Here is an 18484-nt window from a genome sequence, read left to right on the forward strand (position 1 = left end):
TGTCTGTCTGTCTGTCTGTCTGTCTGTCTTTCTGTCTATCTGTGTGTCTGTGTGCAGAAGGGCTGCCATACACATGGACCTCCACATGTGTGATTTTAAGTCTGGAATGCATTTCTCCATGTGTGACCTGTACTGAGTCAGTGGGGAGATCTGGGTAATGGGAAGCAGCCTCTCGTTTCCCCACATGTGGCCCACAAGCTGGGGGTGTTCGGTCTCCTCAGGCATAGCTGAGGAAGGATGGAAGGGTAGACCTGCAGCGTGACAATACTTAGTTTCCTGGTAGATGCCACAGTTGGCTTTATCCACATCAGCTTTATGGATTTGGAGATACTTCTAGATGAGAACAGTTCACATATTTTTACCTGGGCATTCTTGCAAAGGCAACCCACTCACCTGCCAACTTTAGAGTACAGGCTATACCTGGAATAGGTACAAGTGTACAATAACTAAACACGCAGTCTTGACTTCCTCAGCTCCAGACCAGGCAATCAGGCCTGTATGTAATGCTTAGTGAGGACTCTGCCTCCTGTTCTGTCTACTGCATCTTCCAACTGTGTTGTAAGTGCTTAGTGTTAAGTGCCTCCTTCATCTAGACAATACATAATGACTGTCTACCTCTTGCAGATATGGCCACTCGGCAAACAGGTAGCAGAGGATAGGTGATGTTATCCTTATTTTTGTCACATAGCTTGTTGGGATTAGAACCAGAACTGGAACTCTAGACCTCTCTGCATTGTGAGAGTGTTCACCTACCCTCTTGGGAGCCTGTTCTGGCATTTGTCTGTCTGCAGATGTGGCCTCAAGATCGTGCTGTGTAGACACCTAGGTGGGGCCCTCAGGATCTCCCCAGGAGGGACAGGAGGGCCTCCCTGAGATGCCACCACTCTCCCCACAGAGTGGCGACAAGGAAGTGGGGCAAGGATGATCCTTCAAGATGAAGACATCACCACCAAAATTGAAAATGACTGGAAGAGGCTAAACACCCTGGCCCATTACCAGGTGAGGTGAATACGGAAGATAGGAGCTGGCCAAGTAGCTGGCCATTTTCCTGAAAGTCTCAGTTCTTGACTACAGGTTCACCACAAGACTAGACACCACATCACAACCTACTTTTGCACTAGCAATTCATGTTCTCTTGCTGACCCAAGGGAAAGTGACATCACCCAGCCAGGAACCCCTGGTCTCTTTGGAAAGAGGATACTGACATGCATGGGTGCCACAGGGCTTGGGTAGAGTCCCCAGTACAACACATTCCCTCAGAAGTTCCCTGGGCACTTAAGGCTGGGTGGTCTCCCAGGGAGCAGAGGAAAGGGGGCAGCCTCCAATGTCCCCAGGCTCTCCAGCAAGGTGTTTGACTGCCATTTAAGAACAACCTCTTATTTCCTGAGGTGGCAGAATTTCTATGCCCATGCCTTTAGAAGCTTTTTCTTCCCTCTAGGTACCAGATGGCTCTGTGGTGGCCTTAGTGTCCAAGCAGGTGACAGCCTATAATGCAGTGAACAACTCCACAGTCTCCAGAACCTCAGCAAGTAAATATGGTAAGAGTTTATCAGATGTCCCAAAGAGATGAGGGTATCCTAAGCAGCTGTTATGGTGAAGGCACAGCTGGAAGCCAGTGGGCCCATGGGGCCACAGCTGGGGTGAGTTGTGCTAGTTCACTAGAAGGGAGGAGGACCAGGTTGTGACCAAGGCACCTGGTTCTAGTCTGTAACTTGAATGCATGACCAGGAACTTCATTTATGAGCTAGAGAAGAGAATATAACCTTCATCAATATCTTCCAATCTATAGAACACTTTCCATTTTACAACTTTCAGTGTCTCACATCTTGTTCATAACAACCCAGTGAATTAAGTAATTATTATTTTCCCCCTATTATATAGATTAGTAAATTATACCTCAGACGCACAGCAGCTAAATGACTATAAAGGTCGCACCATTATTATGCAGATGGACGGAGGGGGAGGTCTAGATCTAAGGTGGTGCAGCTGAGGAGAAAGGGGTGGGAATACGGGGTAGGGACCCTGTTCTGCCACCACCTTTGTGCTTCAGGGCCAACCACATGGGACCATCATGAGCCTTGATGTTGTTACCAGGAAAACAGGGATTGAAGAGACAGTCAAACCTACATGACCATTGTGGATCATAAATCCATGCGTCCATAGAGCAGTGCCACACAGTGGGACCATCATCCTCATGTCACTGAGCCAGGACTTTCAGCAGTCAGTGGGAAGAATTGTGCCGGGCCAGAGGGGAGGATGTAGGTGAGCAGAATGCAGGCAAGGCCCTAGCTGGTCAACATTTATTAAGGGAGACAGGCTACCTATTCTTGAATACATACTTAATTGGCTGCACAGAGCACATCCGGAGACAGGACTTGAGAATTCATGCAAGGACACATGTAAGAGGAGTACAAGCTTATATTTTCACAAATTGAATAATTAAGGCTTGACTTGATGCAAAGTACCAGAGGGAGGGTGGGGAAATCTGAGTGGGTGGAATTAGGCGCAGATAGTTTCCTGGAGGCGGAGAGAAAGGCATCTGTGTTTCAGGCAGTGTACCAATGTACCAATGTACCAAACAGAGGAAAGTGACAGTGCCAGGCAGCAGCGGGAAGGATCAGGCAGCAGTCAGTCTTGGACAGGGCAAGGGCTGTGTTGTGAGGTAGCCAGTACAGGACTGTGTGGCTTCACACCCACTGTGGGGTACTCCTTGTATTGGCAGAAAACATGATCCGGTACACAGGCAGCCCAGACAGCCTCCGCTCGCGAACTCCCATGATCACTCCTGACCTGGAGAGTGGAGTGAAGATGTGGCACCTGGTGAAGAACCACGAGCATGGGGACCAGAAAGAGGGTGACCGGGGGAGCAAGATGGTGTCTGAGATCTATCTGACTCGGCTCCTAGCCACTAAGGTATTGGGCACGAGAGCAGATCCCAGGATTCTGGGGGGCACAGGATGGATGTCATCTGCCCACAGAAATGCTGGTGCTGACGAGACTCTTGCCCAGCCATGGCAGGTGTGCTGGTGAGGCCAGGACTCTTCCCTGGAACAGACCTCAGCAGCCTGCTCAACCCTGGGCACAGGCAAGCCCCACTAAGATAGCACTGTGGGAGCACAATCCTCCCTTCTCTGTACCATTTCTCCAGCACAGACATGCCACCTCCACCTACCACTGTCTCCACCGTGCCACGTAAGCAAGTCACTTTTTCCCTGGGGCATCTTATACTGTCACCAGGGATGGTAGTTGAGGCTCCTTTGGGGACTTTCCAGGCACCATTTCTAATCCTGGTCCTGGGGGCAGCTCCTGCCTGTAGTTTCGCTCCTTCTCTTTTGAGACAGGGCCTGCTGGGTCTCCACAGAGCTGGGTGCGTAATTGTTCATTAGCCTATATGCACAAAGCCCACACAAAACCAGTAGATTGTGTTTGTCGGCTGTCTCTGACCAAGTGCATGCTCATTAGCGTTTATGAAAAGTGTTAAAATGACACCACCCCAGAATGCGGAGCCAGATCATGTGGCTCACAGAGGAAGGCTTGCTCAGGCCCAGCCACTGCTGTGATGTCTGCTATACCTGAGCAGAGGAAGCTTAAAGCTGTCAGAGGCAGGTAAAAGGGAAAGATGCACACCTGGACCCACCCAAGGTCACCCAAGGTCATCTAGACAGAGGAGGCTATTCACCAAGCTCCCCCTCCTCATTCCCAGGGCAACTTTACATACCCCTCCACAGAGCTGCCTGGGTGTAGCCAGGCCTGAAGGTATCCCCCTCCCCAGGGCACACTGCAGAAGTTTGTCGATGACCTCTTTGAGACCATCTTCAGTACCGCCCACCGTGGCTCGGCCCTGCCATTGGCCATCAAGTACATGTTTGACTTCCTGGACGAGCAGGCTGACAAGCACGGCATTCATGATCCCCACGTCCGCCACACTTGGAAGAGCAACTGGTGAGTGGAAGGAGGGCCATGTGGCATGCGAAGCTGGTGACCCCGTGCTCCCAGCCCCAAGCTAGTGTAGGACCCAGGCCTTCCACGGACACCCTGGCCATCCTCCACCTCCCTCCAGTTGTGTTTTTCTGCTTACTTCCTCCTCCCTTTTCCTCTCCTCAAATCTATGCATCTTTCTTCTCAGTCAGTCAACAAACACTTATTGAACTAGCTCAACAAGAAAAAGATAGCATGCCTACAGCCCGGCAAGGCCACTCATATCCTGGTGTCTCTGGGGTCCCTGATATTACATGAGACGTTGGGGATCCTAGACTAAAGCATCGTCTGGACAGAAAGACAAATGCTCTGATAGGTGCTTAGTGTGTTCAGTGGAACCACAGAGGACAGAAATATCATGGTGACTTATAAGTGGGATCTTGAAACACATCCACAACTGAAGGGCCATTTCTGTTCTACCTAATAAGCTGCCCTCTTCCCTCCCCCATGAATTCCCTTTCTAAACCCTGGCTGGGCAAGTCACCTGCCTAGAACCACTCTGTGTCAGACCCCAGGAGTCTGTAAGTACTGTGACACTTGTGTGTCTCCACCATGGTCTCCTCTCACTTCTAACATATAACACACTTCCTTCCACACATGTGTAGTTGATATTACAGGTTGAAGTTCCAAGGTCAGGGGCTGGGGAGATAGCTTGGAGAATCTAAGCACCTGCCTGGCAAGTGCAAGAAGCCAAGTTTAAGCTCAAGTTCAAACCCCAGTAGCATGTATCAATCAATCAATCAATCAAAAATTTAAAAAAGAAATTCCAAGGTCACCCATCAGTATTCTGCCTGCAGCATGGAGCCTTGCAAGCTGGAAGAGGGGCCTAATCAGTATTGATGAGATGCAGGGCCACAAGAGCCTCTGTTTGGAGTTTCTTCTTGGGCAAAGCTGGCCAATTCTCAGGTCCATCCATTCCAGAATCGCCTCTCTAGAACCTTTACCTGATCCCTGTTTGGATTGCTTCTCCTTGGATCATTTTGTCAAGGCAGAAAGGTCCCAGAGCCCACTGTTCCTTATTACTGGGACCACCATGACACCTGGGAACAGATAGGTGCCCTACAACCAGCTCTTGCCCCAGACCAGGACACAAGAAATGCTAAAGTCAGGCTGGCATGTGGAAATTGATTAGTCTGCTCTCTCACCGCTGAGACACAACATCCCATACCTACACCTTAACAGAGAACTTTGATTTGCTCATGGTTTTAGTACATGATCAGATGGCTCCAAGGCATCAAAATCATGGTAGAAGGGTGTGGCATAGTAAGCTGATTTGTTCATGGGAGGATGGGGGACCAGATACAGACCAGAAAGCTGTGCCTCTACGACCCATCCAGACATACCTAGAAGTGTGCTCCACTGAACTTCGGGGTAAGTCCCACAGCCAGTCAAGATGAAACCCCACCCTATCCACCACAGCTGGGGTGCACTCTGGGCCCTCCTCTCCTTTGCTCAGAGGAGAATAGTTTGTGCTGTGCATGGGGATGGACACCACAGCCACATGGACATCCGGCCCACAGAGCTGAAGAGGAGCTCTTCCGCCAACTGAACACTGAGGAGCGATCTCCCATGGCATTTTGGATTCTGGCTTCCCCGATGATCCGTGCAGCAACACAGGGTTGGAGGAGCCAGTTCTTCCTGATGATTCCTCCACTTAGGTTTTTCCTGGCCTGCTGTGGGCACAGTGTGTTTGAATTCCTCTCCCCCTTTTTTTGGCATGACTGGCGCTGATCCAGAACATCAGCAGCTTCAGGAGGCAGGAAGTGCTCTGTCCAGATGTCTCTTGGCCTTGCCTTTTCAGATCATCCCTTGAGCCTTCAGATGTCCATTACAGGAAGAGCTACTTCCTGCCACCTACACCTCTGTCCCTACCCTGTCACCTCTGCTGCGCTCCCTCAAGGGAGCCACACTGTCCCTGGACTGAAGGCAACCCTGCCTCTCTGCCAGCTCTTCAAAGTACTCGGTGTTTAGAATTCCAAGTCCAGGGGCAGGAGAGCCTAGGAAGTAGACAGCAGTGCCAGGCTCAAGTTGTCCCTCTGATGGACATTTCCCTCACTGATCTTCTGCTCCCCAGGCAAATAGCAGTCAGGAATTATGAGATCTTTATATTGATGCAGAGTTTATTGTCCCTGATTGAGAAGAGATTGTTTCTTTAATCCTGGCCCAAGGTATAATAGTGCTCCCATCTCCTCTGCCGCAGCTCCCTACCTTTTCTTTTAAATAAACCTCCTGCTCATTTAGCCTGAGTGGCTGCAATCAACCAGAGATTCGTGACACTACTAATGTTAATAATATGCTAATATTTAATTAGGCAAGAACCACGGTAGTGGTGCCTTGATGGCCCTGTTTGATGTACCTGTCATCACAACTGGCATGGGGGATGGGGTGCAACCAGTGCAGCAAATGTGGACTCTGTAGACCCCAGCATCCCCGTTCTGGAAGGGACACCTGGAATGCCAGGAAGCTGGAGTCAGGAGACTGTGAGCTGGGAGTCTGGGAGTCCTTCGTGGAAGGCTCTGAGCTCCCTGATCTTGATCTCCCCAGGGAAGGCTGGGCAGCTACAGTGATGTGCCTTCACCCATGTGTTGAGTGACTCTCTCAGCTGTCCTTGGATGCCACCCCTTTTTCCTATCCTGGGTCTCCAACAGTGAAGCAAATACTACCACATATCATCAGATCTCAGTGTGCTTGCCAGCATCCTGCAAAGCACTTGCTGTAGGAATTTAACAAACACTTGTTACAATACTTGTTAGTTGATTGATGATCTTGAATGTCAGGTCCTACTGTAGAAACAGCATTTCTTGTTTGTACATATGGGTTTCTGGCAGGTACAGTGAGTAGAGAGACACTGTACTCCCCACACTGAAAATGATATTCAAAGTGTTTACATTCTGAGAGGCAAGCCAAATGTGTGTGCTTTGTAACTCTCACCAATGGTGAGAACAGCCACCAAAACAACAATAAAGCATCAGGGGACAGGGCAGGAGGCATGGAGTGACAGCAGAGGGGGCAAAATAAGTGTTCCTTAGCCGGAATCACCTCTTTCTTCCCTGCATTGTGGGAGGCTGGCTGGAAGTCACAGAGACAAAGAGGTAGAGACAGGCTTCTACCCAAGCCCAGGACTCTCTCTTGCAAGCATCAGTGGCTTAAACTACCAGACATAAAGCATAATTGTCTCTTCTTTGTCTCTGTTTCTGCTGATCCCATCTGCTGCCCTTTCCTGCCACTTCCTCCAGGCTTTGCCCAGCTAAGGAACTCCTTTGTGTAAGGCTTTGTTTGCTTTGTTTATTGCAATAGTGGGTATTGAACCCAGGGCCTTCACGCTGAGCAATATCCTCAATCTTTTGGGGTTTTTTTGATTTTGAAACACGGTCTCAGTAGTTTAATAAACTGCCTAGGCTGGGCTCCAACTTGAGATCCTTTTGCCTCAGCCTACCAAAGTGCTGGGATTATAGATGAACGCTACCATGCTTGGCCTATGCATGTATCTGACAAGTATCCTCTCTGTGCAGGCTTTGTAGACCCTGCCCACTGGGTGGCTCTGAACCTTCCAGGGTCCTACCCTGAACCCCACCCTTCTCTGCTTCTAGCACTACTAGCTTATGAGCCTAGTTCACCTGTCTCCCCCACAAACCCACTATCATGAAGATTCTTGAAAGCAGAGGCTGTGTCTTAACCATTGCATCCCCTGTCACTAGCACAGCTCCCAGCAAGCAGTGGTGCCCACTGGTGGAAGGGGAGAGGAGGGTCCAGATGCCTATTAGTGAACAAGCACTATGTTATCTCCCATAGAACCTTTGCCAGGCAGAAATGAGCCAGAGGAACCAGGGAGGATGGGGTGACTTGGCCTAATCTTCCAGTTAGGTGGCAGGAGGTCAGATGCAAAATCGATAGTCCTGATGGTTTCTTAAAGCTTGCCAGCTGGATGCTCCATGCCCAGCACAGTGTGGGGTTGAAGGGACAGAGGCATAGACAGTATACCTATGTATGTATGCAGAATGACTTAGATAGTAGTGCTATGGATTTCTGCTGGTCTATGGAAAGGAGCAGTGAATGCTTACTTTCTTAGTCTTCTTTTTAAATTTTTTCCCTCTTTCTCTTTTCTTAATTTCTTATAACATTTTTTTCTTTTTCTTTTTTCCCCCCATTTTCCATGCATGTATCTGGTAATCTGAACAACTAAGTTGAAGTCAACACTGCAATACAACAAGTACTGTCAAATTCATATTATTTTGTTTAGTAAAATTCTGTATCATTTCTAATTTTTTACTACAATTTTGTATTCTCTTTAAAAAAGAAAAAAGAAATTCTATCTCATAGCATGCATCTTGGCAGCTTCTCATGCCAAAGGCAAGAGTCCCTGAGCCCTGCTTCCCAGCTGTGTACCAAGCCTTCTCCAATCCCTTGCAACACTGTATTTCTGGGTGAATGATCCTGCCTTGGTGAGCTGTAGATTTCTGGGAGGGAACAGGGGGCCCAGCGCACCCCATCCAGGCCTACAGAAACCCCCGAAGCTCTGTGAAACTCTGCCACGGCTCCTTCCCCAGAGTACTCTGGAAGTGCTGCAGCTCCTGCTGTCACCCCTGACCTTCTGTCTTTCCCTCCGTGCAGCCTGCCCTTGCGGTTTTGGGTCAACATGATCAAGAACCCACAGTTTGTGTTTGACATCCACAAGAACAGCATCACAGATGCCTGCCTCTCTGTCGTGGCTCAGACCTTCATGGACTCCTGCTCCACCTCGGAGCACCGGTTGGGCAAGGATTCTCCCTCTAACAAGCTGCTGTATGCCAAGGACATCCCCAGCTATAAGAGCTGGGTGGAGAGGTGAATGTGGCTGGGGCTGGCTGGGGTGGGACACACATTCTGGGCTACAGGAACAGTGCCTGGATGGGGCCCTTCCCTTCGAGTGGACCGCTACCCGAGATAGCTATCTCAAAGTACTGGTTCTGCAATGCAGTACCACACGCACCCCATCTCCACTAGCCAGGCTGTGCCTGTGGCTGACTCCAGAGGAAAGCCAGCTCCAGAAGGGTCCCAGGGGACATTCAGAGCATCAGTGCCTTCTGAAAAAAGGCTCAGAGGCAAGCAGAGGTCCCACGGGAACAAGTTCAAGTCCAGGGTGTAGGCTCACCTTTCCCTTCCTCACTGCACAACCCACTGATGAGAACACTTGGGTGAAGTTCATTAGTGCAGCTTAATTACATTCTTTACAATCAATGGAGCAGCTCAGTAGACAATCCCCACACAGGGGGCGAGAAGGGAGCAGTTACGCATATGGCAGCGTTGTCGGCAGGGTCATCAGCAGGCCCAGACGTGGGTGTACAGTTAAGGGGTGGCCTGCGCAGAGCTCCAGATGGGAGCAGGAAGCATCAGGAACACCCCGCAGAGAGGATGGAACAACAAGCAGCCAGGGTCCTACCAGGCTGCAAAGGCAGCCAGATTGCAGGAACCTTACCCATTGCACTCCAAGCTGCTTGTGGTCACCAGGCTCAGCCCACAAAGAACTTGTGGAACATGAAGACACACTGTTGACCCACCAGCGGGCTATCATGGGGCTGTGGATGTGTACTAGCTCAATCCATCAGCCTCTGGGAAAAGGCAGGAAAGAAGAGGCAGAGTGCTCAGTGTGGGTGTGGCCCCACGTCCAGGAGAAGAATGCAGGCTGGGCCAGGAGAGTGTGTCATCCAGCAGCTTCAGAAAAGAAGGTTTGAGGCCGAGTCTTACACACTCTGCTCTCAACCTCCCAGCCTGCCGTCAGACCCTTCCCCTCACTCTCCTTTCCTCATGCGCGTATACTTCCCCAACGTTCTCCTTGGAAAGAAGAGCTGGGCTCTTATCATCCTACCATGAGGCAAGCCATGATGAGGCATGGCATCTCTCATTTCCAGTGGGGAAGGGTCCCCCTGCCTTGGGGCTAGTGGCAGCCTGGGCCCCCATCTACATCAGGGACCATAAACACTAGAATGGAACAGCCCTGGAGCTGTTTGCACAAAGCTGGCAGAAGCATCCATCTCCCTGTGCCAGGCTTTATGGGAAGTAACAGCAGTAGTGGGAGCTAACTTTTTCTTTTTTCTTTTCTTTTTTTTTTTTAATCTTGTATTTATTTAGTACTGGGTCTTATTATGCAGCTTAGACTCATAGTGATCCTCCTGCCTCAGCCTTCCCAGTATGGGATTACAGGTGTGCACCACCATGCCTAGTCATAGTGGCTGGCATGGCACACCTGAGATTCCAGAGCTGGTAAGGCATGTGGTACCGGGGATTGAACACCTGTTCCTGCTCTTGCCAGGCAGGCACTTAGACTGCTGAGCTATCTCTCCAGCCCAGGAGGCTTGACTTCTGATGACAGTTGTCTCAGGGCAAAGCTGGGTTTTTATCCTGGTCTGACTAGGCTCTGGTTGTCCAAGGGTGACAGAGCAGAACTATCTGGATAAGACCTGGGACCTGGCTATGTTACCAGAGCCTGGTAGCCAGCTGCTGGCTTTAGTCTCCAGAACGAAAGCAGCACTGTTCCTGCTTAAAGGACCCCTGGTCTCCTGCTGTGAAATGGGACACTGACATTTCCATAGCCAAGAACAGCAGGTCCTCATCAGGCCCTTGGGCTATTCTCATCCTTGTTTCCAGTCTGGCCATGTGTCACAGGTCAGCCTCTGGGCCAGCCGAAATGCAACATGAGGCTGAGTTCCCCAGGGCCACAGGAGTCTCTCTGAGTAGCTCTTCCCTTCAGGAACAGGCTTCATCTCCCTGTGAGGATAGATGACTGGTCTCGGACCAGCAGGGTGGTTCAGCCATCTTGGCCCTTGCCTGCCCAGAAGTGTTCTAGTGGCCAATTGAGTTGTCATGCTGTTGTGGTCCCTTGAGCCTTGCCTGCCAGCCCATCACTCAACTCCTGGACTCTGCTGGGCACAGGCAAGCTCTGGGGTACATGTGCTGCTGGAGTTGAAAGACCCAGAGTGCAGGGTGGGACTGTCCAAGAATCTTCTCAGGATATCGTCTACCTTGTGTCACCCCATAAAGCATAAGGTCCTAGGAACTTCCAGGACCTGTCACTGTCCTCCTGTCATCGGCAGTGCCTCTCCCTGAGCCGGTGCCTTTCCCTGAGCTGGGTGCCCACGTGCCTTCCCCCGCCACCCTAGGTTTTCAGGCTGCGTTCTCCAGCCAGGCACACCAGGACTGTGTGGGCTGGGCCGGCCACCACAGGCCTCCTGGGCTTGCCGGTGCTCCCTGTCTTTGCCTCCTCTTCTGTTTTTTGCCATCTACAAGCTGCAAAATGTGTAGGAGAAGGTGAGACAGAAGTGGCCATCGTCTGGGTACTGGGGCCTTCCATTTTCTCATTAGGAAACTGCACAGCTCCCCTCTGGCAGGGGAGTTGGGGTCTGGTGCATAAAATGTCAAATTGCAGAAATTAAAAATGTAAATGCTGGCATCTAATTAACCAGTTGACAGCAGTGCACAGCTGCAAGTGACAGTGACTGATTGCCTTCTGCCAGCCTCTCTCTCCCAGCAGCCCCCAGCCTCCGCCCCTCTCTGTTAACCCAGGGATAGCCCAGGACACCAGGGAAGAGCAGTTGTTACAGGGACCCTCTGGGCCTACTGCAGGAGGCCTGGGGCTCTGGGAGGAGACACCGGGGGGACACAAAGAGGGCTGGACCTCCGCACAGGAGGTGGGAGCATAGCAGCCCTCTGAAGCAAGAGCCCTCTTCCTCCTTCCCCTTCTGGCCACCTTTCTATAGTGTCTTACCGCCGGCCTCCAGCCTCCAGAGATGGAGAAGGCTCACCCATAGCTGTCACAGAGGTCCATGTGGGAGAGAGACTACTGTGGTCCCCAGCGGCCATGGCGCAAACTCCCCTGAGGAACACAGGTTCCATCTCTTCTGGGTACTCTGTGCACCACTCCAGCTTCTCTCTCTTGCACCCCTCGGCAGGTATTACTCTGACATTGGGAAGATGCCCGCCATCAGTGACCAAGACATGAATGCGTACCTGGCTGAGCAGTCCCGGATGCACATGAATGAGTTCAACACTATGAGTGCGCTCTCAGAGATCTTCTCCTATGTAGGCAAATACAGCGAGGAGGTGAGCTCTGCCCTGCTCAGCCTTCCAGGAGGGAAGAGGGGGTGGCCCTGCATGCCTCCATGTACATCGCAGCCCCATCAGCACCCCTTTAGAGCTCCACTGGGAAACTCAGCTACTCAGGGAAATGCAGCAAATGTGGGGACCTGGCGATGTTCTGTCCCATCCATTCTGCACTCATTCCTGTTCTTTTACACACAGCTGGCTTATTTCATTTGTCCCCTTTTTATTCTTTTTTTAAAAAATGTATTTAGTACAGGGTCTACAGGATCTCACTATGTAGATCAGACTCATAGTGATTCTCCTGTTTTCAGCCTCCCAAGTGTTGGGATTACAGACACACACCACCACACCCAGTCTCAGCACACCCTGGGGGTGCTGAACCCTGACTCCTGCATCTGTCTAAGCAGGCATTTTATTTTCATCCCACTATCTCCTTTTTTATTTTTTCCATCATTCTCTGCTCTAATTTCTTTGAAAAAGCACTTTCCTATACCCCAGGCCATATGTTATGGTGTGATATAGTTTTGTAGAATGGATCAGAACAGAACAGAAGCAGAATAGAATAGGATGAAATAGAATAGAATGGGACAAAATAGAACGCAACAAAAAAGAATAGAATAAAGTAGAATAGGATTGACTTGAGCAAAAGCAAGATAGGTGAGAATAAAATAGAAGCATAAAATGGGACGGGATGGGACAGGATGGCATAGGACAAGACAGGACAGGACAGGATAGGATGGAACAGAATGGATGTGTTTTAGTTGCTATATTCCCCAGTTGAAAAATTCCACCTGGAACAACCATCACTATAGGTTCTGCTGTCTTCCTGGTCAGTACTAAGGTGCTGTATGGAGCTTTCCTGGCCATGCAGCTATGGATCAGGTGGGCTCAGAATCCAGATTCCCTGCCTCGAAGTGGAAGTCAGTCACAGGAATTGAAGCTGGTGCCCCAGAGCTCTGTCTCCCCACAGCTCTGTCACCCAAAGAGGGTCTAGGAACCCTGGGTAAAGATGTCATTGCAGACCCAGAGCCTAGTGTTCTGCAGGCCATGAACAGTATATTCTAGAACTCAATTCAAAGAAGAGCCAGCCACGTGTCCCTTGTGGGGTGGACCTGTGATACCAGTCTCAGACCCACACTGATCCTGGGACAGAATCTCCACCTGTGGGAAGGCAAGACAATGATAATGATTTATATACATCAGTGTGAGGTTGTGACTACTTAACATTGAAAAGAACTGTCCCTTAGCCTACAAGTGCACTTGTCACTCCTGGGTCAGAATGTCCCATCTTTATGAAATGATATTGCCAGTAAGTAGCAGTTCTTGGCATCTCAGAAGCAAGCAATTCCAGCTTTGTTTTCCCAACTGAAAATACATTAGCTGGTCATTAAATCCAAAGTTCTGGGAAGCTACTTCCATCTGCCAGTCTCCTACTTCTCTCCTGTCTCCTTTTTCTGGTCCTTAGACCCAGCCCCCAGGATATCCCACCTACTTGTGTTGGACAGCAGCTGTCTACTGTGGAGCTAACTTTGTGCTAAGAAACTCATCTGTGGCTCCTGACTATAGCCTTGACACTGGAGCAAATCATAGATTGGGTAGTATGGTTCTCCTATTTTATGGACAAGGAGACAGAGTTCATACAGAAAGGTCTCTTATTTTACCCCCATTCACTCAGCTAGAGACCCAGTTAGCACTGAGTCACATATCTCCGGAGTCTACAGGAATTCCTAATGTATTTTCTACACATATCACAATCACTGTCTCTCCTTGTCCTCCACCAGCCACTTAAGCTCAGAGAAGGCTTTTGTAGGCTTAATGACCAGTAAAGATTATAGTCAGCTCCTCGAGATGTATTTGGTTTTGAATAGGCAGTTAAGCCAAATGCGTTACTAGATGTGAATGTTTGGGCCCCAAGAATCTGATCCAGACAGTTTTTCCTGTTTTTGAGGGAGGGGTAGGGTTTCTTCATATTAGTAAAGTCACATTCACATTACACTCAGCACCACACTGTCCCATTGGGTATGAACCTGTAGGTGGCCTCTGTGTGCAGCTACCATTTAGCCAGCTCCTGAGAGTAATGTGTGCGTCAGCATCCTCCGCTGCTGGCCACGCTGTGCCCCATGCCCAGGGCCTCCCGTACATGCCACCCAGGCTGCCCATTTACCCAGAAATGTCACACATGCGTCTGAAGGTACTCATGTTTTCCCCACCCCCTGACCGTGACCACACTGGCTGTGCTTGCCCTAGGGATACAAGTGGACACATGCAAACTAGTAATCCTCCTCCTTGGCCCTTTCACAGATTCTTGGACCCCTGGACCACGATGATCAGTGTGGGAAGCAGAAATTGGCCTACAAACTAGAACAAGTCATAACCCTCATGAGCTTAGACAGCTGAGAACCATCCTTCCAGGGCCACCCTGGAGGGGGACACACCAAGCCGTGCCTCAGTCTAGATTATCATCTTTACCAAGTGCAAGTTTCGACTGGCATCAGCAGCATCCCCTGAGCAGTGCTGTCTCTCCCCCCCCCCATTTCTCTGCTTCTTTCTGTCTCTCCCTCCTTCCTGGTCCTCTTCTCTTTCAGTTTCTCTGCCAATATGATTGGACCAAGCCACCAATTGTCAGATACTGCTTGGTGGCCACGAGGCCCACAGCGAGGGATCTGACCAGAAGATGTCAGAGTGGGGCCCTTTCCCAGCTGCTTCTGACCCCACACACCAGCAGCAGGTCCTGAATGTGGATGAGGAGCTGTGGACAGAGAACATTTTTTAATGCTGCTACTTCGCCTTTTTCTTGGAGAATGGTCCAAATTTTGGCTTAGGGAAGAGACAGTGAGTTCAGTATTATCTTCACTGGGAAGATGTGGCCTGACTCTCCCTTCCCATGCATCCATCTCCAAGGAGCCAGTCAGTGGTCTGGGTGCTTTGCAAATGGTGAGAACAGAGAGCTCACCTTCCACGTACAGCTGGAGTGGGAACTGTATGAGGAGTTGGGAGGTGCTCCTCGGGCGGGCTCCTACCTGCTGGGCTGGTGCTCAGAGGTCTCCTGTCCCCTCGGAGTCTCCGTGGAGCCCTTCCAAGCATCCATACAGACCTTCCTGCCCAGCCTCTTCCCCTGCCTGTGGAAAAGCAGATAGAAGAAAACATAGCAGTTACATTCCACCATGGCGATGCCCCTAACCTTCTAATCTAGCTCATAGCAGCAGAAATGTAACGTGGAGGGGGAGAAAATGTAAGAGGGCTGCATCTGCCCTAGAAGAAGCGTTTGTTGTTTTCCGTTCACCACCGAATTCAAGTGCATCTCCACCAGTAGTCATAGGTCGAGTCCATTGCCAGAGCCCCAGCGCTGTCTAGAGGTGTCTCCATCTCCGTGTCACCATTCATCAAACGTCAGCGTGAAATGCAGAGTGTATCCGGGAGATTCTACCTCCAGCCATCTCCAAGGCTCCATCCCCTACATCCTTGAGAACTTCCTAGAAGGCTGGGGCAGACAGCCTTGTCCTTGTCCCCCACCCCTGCAGAATCTGGTGCCATTGCTATGCAGATGACTTTGTCACTGGGCTGTCCAGACCTCCTTGCAAACTATCTCATCATCACCTCGGCTGCATTTCTAGTCGTTCTTCTTCATCATCACTACAGCATCATTAGAAGAAACATACACAAGCACAGACATACCAGGGCAAACCAAATGCCAGCCAGCCGCAGCCCCCAGTTTGTCATGGCTGGGAAGGACTAGAGAGATGAGCTGAGGGACTGGCTGGAAAGGAAGGGAGGGACACACAGTTGACTGTGGCCCTGGCCTCCATCTGTCCATCTGTCCTTCTGTCTGTGGGTATGCCATCTCAGCCAGTCAGGCAAATGTGTGCTCTGAAATGGGTCCCAGCTGCGCAGGGGCTGTGGTGAGATGTGGTCTAGTGGTAGGTCCCAGGAGCCTGTATCTGGAAGGGCCCTCCAACACTCTGTGGTCTAGTCTCCATCATAAGTAGGAATCTCTTCTGACAGCTCTGGCCTTGAGGTGTCCTCTACTTCGGGAGGCCAGGAGAAGGCAGAGTCAATAATGATCCAGCAGTTTTGCCTTCACTCTCTGAGCATCAGACATCATTCCACTCCAAATGAGTCCTGTGTGAGAAAGGAGCCACACAATTCCAGCAGAGTCCACATGGTACCCTGCACTTTCAAGAACACTAGGCCCTTTGGATATGAATAAGTGTGTGTGTGTGTGTGTGTGTGTGTGTGTGTGTGTGTAAGCATGCATGTATAAGCATGTGTGTATATGTGTGTCTGCCCCAGGAGTAGGCAGAGAGCTCCAAAAGATTTTTTGTCCAATGTAGAAGGATGCAGAAGAGTTTCTCTTCTCTGTCCCCTGCCTCATCGATTCATCCTGCAGCTTCAGGACATTTCAACACTTCCATTCTATGCTGAGTGCTGGAGACCAAGTCATCTGTCCATAGAAAAGCAGGGCACTCACCTGCTGAGGCTGGGACTTCGGTGACCCAGAGCAGAGCAGCATGGGGCATTGCAGAGGACAAATGGAAAAGACACAGCAACCTAATAGGCAGGAAAAGGACAATGAGAAAAAATTCATTTACAAGGAGAAAACAAATGTAACCAAAGGTTTTGATAAATAAGGCACCAGGTGGAAAAGCATGGGATTGCTATCACTGATTAAATTATTTTCTCCCAAAAAGCCACAGAAAGTGGAGGCCAGAAAGGGTGTATATGGGAAGCAGGCTGAGGAAGCACCTCAGCCACTGAAATATTTTTGCACACGTGATAGTGTGGGGAGGAGAGAGACACAAACCTATTTAACAGATTTGCCGGAAGGAAGCTCTGTGCGAGTGTGTATATGAGTGAGTGTGTTTTGATTTACTTTTTAAGTTTTGCACATTTAGGGGGAAAAATGAAGCAGGAAAAAAGACTGTTATCATGGTTTTGCTGAAGCTTTTATTTTTTACCAGATAATTATTATTATTGTTATTACATTGTCGGTACAGGACTTTTCCCATGTTTTGTTACAAAAAAAAAAAAAAATAGTTCAGACATTGCAGACAAAGACAAATATCAGGAAGAAAGAGGAAAGAAAGATAGATACGTTTCCTGTCTTTCCTCATTTCTACTGGGTGAGGGTTTGGAGCACATTTCACTGGCAGTGTAGGTTGTTCCTGGCGCTTGGCCCGCAGTCTCTACGGCCTGGATGGGAACTGAGAAACTCGTCACCCAGAGCTGCAGCCCATCTTGCCCGTAAGCATCCTTATTTACTTTTACTGTTTCTTCCCCTATTTCTTTCATTTGATTTGGTGCAAGTGTGATGCATTTAAAAGCGAAGTGTAACCCCAACGTTCTCCTGCCCCCACCCCCAAATCTTCTCTCTTAACTCTTTTGGTGATTCTCCAGCTCCTCTTAGCATATCAGCAACCCAGGGAGCTCTCAGGGTAGCCCCTGGGGTTCCACAGGAAAGGAGTGAACTCCGTCCTGGGAACAGAGAAACCCTCAAACCTTCCTCTGCATTGGGGTCAATTTTCAGGGTCTCAGCTCTGTTACAGGTGGCAACTTTATCTCACTGCTTGAGTCTGGGCAGTAGGCAGGGGAGAAAAGATGACCTCCCTCACCTCTCCCTTTACCTCACCCCTGCACCCTCCTCCCCTTGAGACCACAGGGTCTAAATGGTACCGGATCACACTGTCAAAAACAACTGAGCTAAGTTAGGTGAAGACTTTGAATGTAGGAGTCTGATGGATTGATTTGTGGTAGTGGCAGGGAGCTAGGAAGACTGATGGATTCCTGAGGAGGTGGATCAAGATAACTGGAGCCTGGGCATCTCTCCCAAGACATATGTCCCCTGGGTGTGGGCTTGGTCCCTCTTTGCCATAAGGCAAGACCTTGACATTTCTCAGTAACTGAACAGTCACATTAAGTGAAATTGGCTGTTGTTAGTTACTTCCTCAGAAAAATATTTCCTTGCCTTCTTTCAATATGGTTTTAGTTTTGGGGACAGGATATCCCAGCTGTCCCCCATGCCAAGGTACATTACAACTTGCATAGTACACACTCTCAGAAGAGGTATTCCCTAGCTCCTCTCTCACAAGCTCATGGGCTAGTGAGGGGTTTAGGATACTTGAATAGGGACAGGTGCAGAAAGAGATCCTTTAAATGAAGGCTGAAGTTTGAGGCTGAGTGTCCCGGATTGCTCCCAGAGGGAATCTGCCTTGCTGATGGACTCTGCGTTGCTCTCTCCCATCCACCCCCTTGGCTCACTTCCCACTCCCAGCCCGAGGCTGGCGTCAGTGTACTGTCGCAGTACCTCCCCAGCTTGGCATCCCTGGTACTCGTGTGCCCCACTGAATGTGTGGCTGCTGCTTGTGTCTCGCTGCAGGTTGTGGGGATCCTCTCTGTTCCTCCTTGTCCTTCCTGTACGTGGAACTCCACACAA

General features: G+C 50.0%; 1 protein-coding gene across 1 annotated transcript in view; it reads left to right on the forward strand.

The window, feature by feature from the left end:
• The window catches only part of Plxna4 (plexin A4), a 446676-nt gene extending 428842 nt beyond the window's left edge, over positions 1-17834 (forward strand). The window contains exons 26-32 of the mRNA XM_004626540.2: positions 896-999; positions 1439-1538; positions 2723-2913; positions 3773-3942; positions 8590-8802; positions 11904-12054; positions 14356-17834. Coding sequence (XP_004626597.1) covers positions 896-999; positions 1439-1538; positions 2723-2913; positions 3773-3942; positions 8590-8802; positions 11904-12054; positions 14356-14451 — 1025 coding nt within the window. The 3' untranslated portion in view covers positions 14452-17834. The remainder of the gene's footprint in view (positions 1-895; positions 1000-1438; positions 1539-2722; positions 2914-3772; positions 3943-8589; positions 8803-11903; positions 12055-14355) is intronic.
• The last annotated feature ends 650 nt before the right edge of the window (positions 17835-18484 follow it).

This window comes from Octodon degus, unplaced genomic scaffold, assembly GCF_000260255.1.
Source record: "Octodon degus isolate 3935 unplaced genomic scaffold, OctDeg1.0 scaffold00015, whole genome shotgun sequence".
Lineage (NCBI taxonomy): Eukaryota > Metazoa > Chordata > Mammalia > Rodentia > Octodontidae > Octodon > Octodon degus.